Raw genomic sequence first — 5921 nt, 5'->3', positions numbered from 1 at the left:
AGCAGGAATTTGGAAGGGGTAGTAGAGTTCTAAGTCAAGTGCAAGAACAGCAAGTCTATCCTGTGTAAGTTGCAAAAAAACATCTCTGATTTGTTGGGTTAGGGATAAGCCTGTGAAAGCCAGAGACACTTAGGAAAGTCTGGATTAATTCAGGATAACCTTCAGCTTATGTGGTACCTGATATGGCATTCCCCTACTTTATGCTGGAACCTACTGTGCATTTTTTTCTGTCATTTACTATACATACAGTGTGATCGCTGTAGAGATAGAACAAGATGGTAGAAATGGGAAGCTACCACCAGTGCTTATGGAAAAGCCATGCCTTGTACAGGCCCAGAGATAAGATGGGCTTATAGCTGACTGCATGCCAAGTAACTTATGCAAGTGGAAAAATCTTGCTCAGCACAGGCCTAGTTCTCAGAAGCACCTGGTTCCTGCTCCCCTTCATCTCATCTCTGGTTCTACCTTTTTTTTTTTTTTTTTAATGTATGCCACAATTATGCAGCCTTCAGCTATCCTCAGTGTTTTAAAGGTTCATATTAAGGTAACTCTTACCAATATCATTCTCATTGCCACCTGTGTCATCTGTAAAGTCAGGGTGAGAGATGATGTTGTCAACCATGAATACTTGTTCCTTATCATCAGTAACATTCAGTACGGACTTTCCAAGGAAGACTTTGTAGATGGGTTTGTTTTGTGGCTTTTTTGACCTGAGTGAGAGTAAAGAGATTCATGAAGACTACCGGTTTCTGAGAGTGAGGTCAACAGTTTAGATCCAGTCCCAGTTCTGTTTCCTGTTTACTTTAATGCTGACAAGAAAAAGCAAAATTTAGCCAGCTCTGAAACTTGATCCAGTATTCTAAAGGAAAGCATCCTGATTTTCCATTTGAAGGGATTAAGAGATGTTCAGGCATTTTGAAATGCACACCTAGCTAGCTGCTACTAATGCCAGGCGTTGGTGGTGAGAATCCTCTGCAAGATGCCAGGAGCCTCAGCTCCTGGGCAAACACAGGGCAAACAACAAAAAGCACCCATAATGTATTGCTCGACAGCTCATCACCTTTCAGTATGACTTCTAAGTTTTGGTAACAGCCAAGGTAAAATTAAATCCTGGTTCCAATTTAGGCTAAAATTGTTTCAGTTGCACAATCCAAAGTGTTTGCATCTTGCTACCTCATTCTGCTAGACTTGGACTCACAGAAGCTTAAAGTTTATAGCTGCTCTTCTTGTTTTGCTCAATCAAAAGAACATTCTTATTACAGTATGTTTTGAAGGGTTGCTCAGTGACCATTGCACAAAGAAATCAGTTGAACAAAGTTCCGAATCAGAAGGATGCGTAACTGTAAACTTACGGAGTATGAAAACAGTGTGCTGCTGTAAGCACCCAGCAAGGGTCAATGAGGCTGCCACCGCACAGAAAATGGTCGATGCCCGCTATGTTTTGGAAAATGCCAGCTACCCAAGGCTGAGACTCAACCTCTGCTTGGCTTCCACCAACAATCTTGAAGTACTTGCTGATGCTCCTTTGACCACATGCACGCCCTATGAGAGGAGAAGTTTTGTTCAGATGTTCTTACAACTAAGAACCAACCTTGTGCTATAAAAAAATTAGTTGTCTTGAAACTAATGTTACTTACCACACTTCTCTATGTTGCAGGGTGTTTCTTGAATGGTGAATCCCTTTTTGGTGTAACACCAGGGCCTGTTCCTTCCATTTGGGTTTCTAGAAGATAAAGGAAATGTTCTTTTCATTATGACAGCTTAAAAGAGTGGTAGTATCTTAGAATTCTAACTGTCCTGAAAAGGCCAGAAGTGTTCCGCTGCAAGATATGTCAAAGAAGATAATTAACAACTGACTGTTACTGTTGCATACTAGGAATTTTGCAGTATTATCAGCTTCAGTGGTAAGCAAGAACTCTAGGCACTTCAGAGTGTCACATTCCAAATATTTTTAGTTAAACTTCATCTCTAATATTTTGTTGTTTGTTTTTAAAAAAAAAACATATACCATTACTTGAGGCACTTCTGGAGCTGTGACAATAGAAGTTGTCCCAGGAAGAGGGATGCTTTTCTTACCTGCAGTAGCTGTGTTTGCCTAGTCCGAGCTGCAAAGCATTCTTCAAGTGAGCATGGTAATGACCCCTCCTGATTACTGAGGGAAGGTCCCATGGCAGACATTCATCCTCTGTTGCCATTCCTCTGTAGTCCTCCCCTTTCTCTGTATAGCAGGTGCTGTCAGTGTCTGAGAAAATAAATATTTCTCTAGCAGTATGTTCGTGTTTATAATTGTTCTGAGACAGAAATAATCTGTATGGATCCTTCCAATGAGAACAGGAGTTCATGCATTACACTTTGAAACAGATGATGTAAAATCTGGACTGATTATATATTCCTATAAAATTTGTTCTATATGAATTTTCAGCATCAAGTATTTTATACTTTAAAGCATGCATATTGCATCTTTAATAGTTTCAGTGTACTTCACAATATAATCAGTTCTTCTTCTGAACACTCCCAAACAAGTTCACTATTTCAGCCCAAACTAAAACATTTGTGAAGTAAGCAACATCAGTGAGAAGGCAGGGACAAAAAAAATTAGAGATCCTGATTTTGCACCAGTATTTAGTTGTTTCTCCTCACTTAGACTGTTAGCATGAAGCACTAAAGGGTATCCAGTTATGTGTTTCCAGATAATACTTTCACTTGGCATTTCATATTCATTATTTGCCTAACTTTTCAGCTCTTTTTCACTCAATTTAGTTAGTATTAAGGAAGATAGATACTCTACCCAGTTCACAGTGAATCCCAGTGTATCCTTCTGGGCATATGCAACGATTAATTCCACTAAAGAGGTAATAGGTAATGCAGGTTCCTCCATTCAAACAATGGCATTCTGCAAGTAAAAGACATCACTAATTAGAGGCAAAACATTTGAATGATGGAGTGAAATGTAGTTGCAAACTAAGTTTTAAGTATCATTAAGAGTCTTCCTTCTTGTATGAAGATGTAATTGCAGGATAATACGTTTTTTAGATTCAAGTAGAACAGGCAGATATTTACCCCTGTGATCTGATCTGCGTTTATATGGCAGCTTGTAGTGCTTCTTGCTGTAAACCTAAGGGAAAAGAAAAAGCATTTTAAGGAAGCAGTTTCTTTTATGTGGTTTAATTATCTTTTATGGGCACAGGCTCTGTTCCTTACTGTATACCTTCAACAGTTTAGTTTTTTGCATGTAGTTACCAGCTGAACCTGCTCTGTGGAATCTCAATGTGAATGAAAAGTTGAACTCTACTTGAGCAAAGCAGAACAGGGATGAAAAAAACACACCACACAAAAAACCCTCAGAAACCTCCCCTCAAGCTGGTCCACTGCATCAGGTCAACATCGCAGTTATTTCTGCTGTAAGGACCTAAGCAGCTCTCAATGGAGAGTGTCCCTAAAATGGGTAAGGGACCTTCTCCCTCTCCACCTCTCAGCCACCAAGCAGTGCAGCAAAGATGCAACATTCTTCAGCTGCCTCTCATTTTGGTGACCTTGGTGCTTGACATTTGTGGCATGGAATAAAAGCCAGTAGATTTACACAACAATAGATTCTTGCCCTGTACTTCAGGTCCTGCCTCTGCTTTGCAGGCTGTGTATTTCTTTCTCCATAGTATTAAGTTAGACTTTTAGTACACTTTTCCTAGAGATCAGGTGGATTTGCCTGAGCTAAAACAAGTACTGGTAACAACATAATTCCATAATGTTGGCGAATGGCTCTGCTGATAGGTATCATCTGTCATACAAGTTGATAGTAAAAAATATTCAGCTTCATATCTGTTGCTGCTTTTTTTGCATCACACTTTCAAGTAGGGGAGGTGGAAATTTAGTTAAGTCCCAATATCTACCTCCATGAAGACCAGTGAGCTCTTGGTACTCAGTGTCCAGGTCTAAATTGTATTATGAGACAAATAGAAAAAGCTAGATTTCTTGATTATTGCATGATGTCTTCACTATTTGAAGGCTAGCAGACATCCTAGGGTGAAACAGAATCAGAAGAAAAACCGAAGGGTTGAAAAACATGTTTCTCGGAAATATATGTGCAGCAGATGTATAATTTCATGCAAAGGCAGCAAAAAGGAGAATTCAAGTCAAAAGTCTACTACACTGTCCAAAGCAGAAGTATAATCAAAACCAGAAGTGGTTCCAAGTGTACACCCCCTCCCCCCCATTTATTTCAAAACTTACAGAATCTAGTCCCGTGACAAGTGGGCCCAGGGTTACTGTGAGGAAAATTAGTAGCTTCATGTTGTTAGTTAACTTCTCACTTTGTTCCTCTTCTGTCTGTATTATTTTGATTCTGAAAATAAGAGGAATTTAGTGTCATGTTATAGCTTACAGTCCAGCTTTCTTACTTCTCTTGTCATCAGCTGGTTTCAGAATAAGTCACAAAACAATTGACAGAGGAATTAAGCATTGACTTACTGTGGAATATCTGCTTATTGCTTCCATATATTAAATTAGAGGTTATTGTTTGAAGCTTTTTTGGTACATTTAGCAATACAACCAGTTTTTTTAGAGTTTAACTGAAGCAAAGAAAGGGAAGTTGGAAAAAATCCATACTCAGTTTCTGCAGTGTGGACTAACACAGTTAGAAATTGGCAGATGTATTTAGTTGCTGTCCAACTGTTTGTACCTATTTAACTGATTATTACTACAGTGCAGCAAAAACACTGAACATCCAAATTTAGGATATGAAAGGGAAAGCACCTTTTTTCATTACCTCTATAGTTGCTGACTGCATCTTGTTGCTGCTAGGCACTTACATAAGCCTGGCCACCTCACCGAGCGCCTCTAACCACTGCAAACTCTTCAAAGTCTGGTCTTGATGTTACCTCACTTATTTACAGTATTAGAGAGGCTTAGAACGTATTCTATCTTGATTTCTTATATGCAGTTGACTCTTGTAGCCAAGCATGTATAGCAATCTTCCCAAAAGTGACTGTTAAAAAATAACTTATAAAAGCAACGGGGGAAGAGAGCTATAAAGTACCAATATATCTGTGAGCAATAGTCACAAGAACTTTTTTTAAGGTGTCTTCAGTTCTAGGAAACTGGAAAATTTATTTTTTTAAAAGACTCCATGGGAATCTGGTTTATATCTACAGCAGAAGCAGTGCAATACAGTAGGAGAGGGTATGCAGAACTCAGTGCTGAAGACCTGCTCCACACTGTATCTGTTTCAAAGGTTTTTACATTGGACTAGTTCTAGTTTGATCCTGCAGACTGGATACCTGCTCACACTTGGAGTGCATCTTCCAGTTTAGTTTTATTCAGAAGAAATACAGTGCAAGTACTCTAAAGCCATTTGGTGGCATGAACCAAAACATGGGAAATAGAGAAGATCAGTGGATTCATTTGAAAAGAAAAAGCTAACACAATCAAAACTAAAATGCTAATATAGATGCACCCTTTACTCATAAGCAGGTTTCATAATGCAAGAAAGCAAATCATGCCTCAGGTACTTGAACATGCACACTTCAGATTCAGCTGAGATTTCAGCAGGTATGTTTTTCCTTAAACATTTTTCACATTAAGATAATGATTTTTAGCATATTTGGCATCTACACTAGTAATTTGTCATGTGTTACCATAATTAGTTTCTCAGGCCCAGCCTTAGCATCACAAACAGCAGTACTGCTGAGTTCTTGTTAAAATTATGATACTCTGCAGCACGCAGAACAGCTCTTCCCCACTACTGAAACGCTACATCATATGCGATTTTTGTTGTTGTTGTTTTTAATTTGAAGAACAATCCCTTAGTTCCGTTTAAGACTTACACCTAGCATTTGTGCCTTTAAATCATAATTCGGTTTTAGAAGCATCGCACTTACCAGCGCGGGACCGCGGAGGCGCAGCGGGCGCGGGTGCCGGTCAGGCGC

At 39.2% G+C, this 5921-nt stretch overlaps 1 protein-coding gene across 1 annotated transcript in view; it reads right to left on the bottom strand.

The window, feature by feature from the left end:
- PLAU (plasminogen activator, urokinase) overlaps positions 1-4287 on the bottom strand; it is a 6483-nt gene extending 2196 nt beyond the window's left edge. Inside the window, exons 1-7 of the mRNA XM_010289745.1 lie at positions 4228-4287; positions 3061-3115; positions 2789-2893; positions 2077-2242; positions 1638-1723; positions 1353-1542; positions 556-710 (exon numbers count right to left, since the gene is read on the bottom strand). Of these exons, the coding sequence (XP_010288047.1) occupies positions 556-710; positions 1353-1542; positions 1638-1723; positions 2077-2242; positions 2789-2893; positions 3061-3115; positions 4228-4287 (817 nt within the window). The remainder of the gene's footprint in view (positions 1-555; positions 711-1352; positions 1543-1637; positions 1724-2076; positions 2243-2788; positions 2894-3060; positions 3116-4227) is intronic.
- Positions 4288-5921: the final 1634 nt, after the last annotated feature.

This window comes from Phaethon lepturus, unplaced genomic scaffold, assembly GCF_000687285.1.
Source record: "Phaethon lepturus isolate BGI_N335 unplaced genomic scaffold, ASM68728v1 scaffold44906, whole genome shotgun sequence".
NCBI lineage: Eukaryota > Metazoa > Chordata > Aves > Phaethontiformes > Phaethontidae > Phaethon > Phaethon lepturus.
Note: the sequence above shows the minus strand (reverse complement) of the source record. Positions and strands in the feature narration are given on the sequence as shown.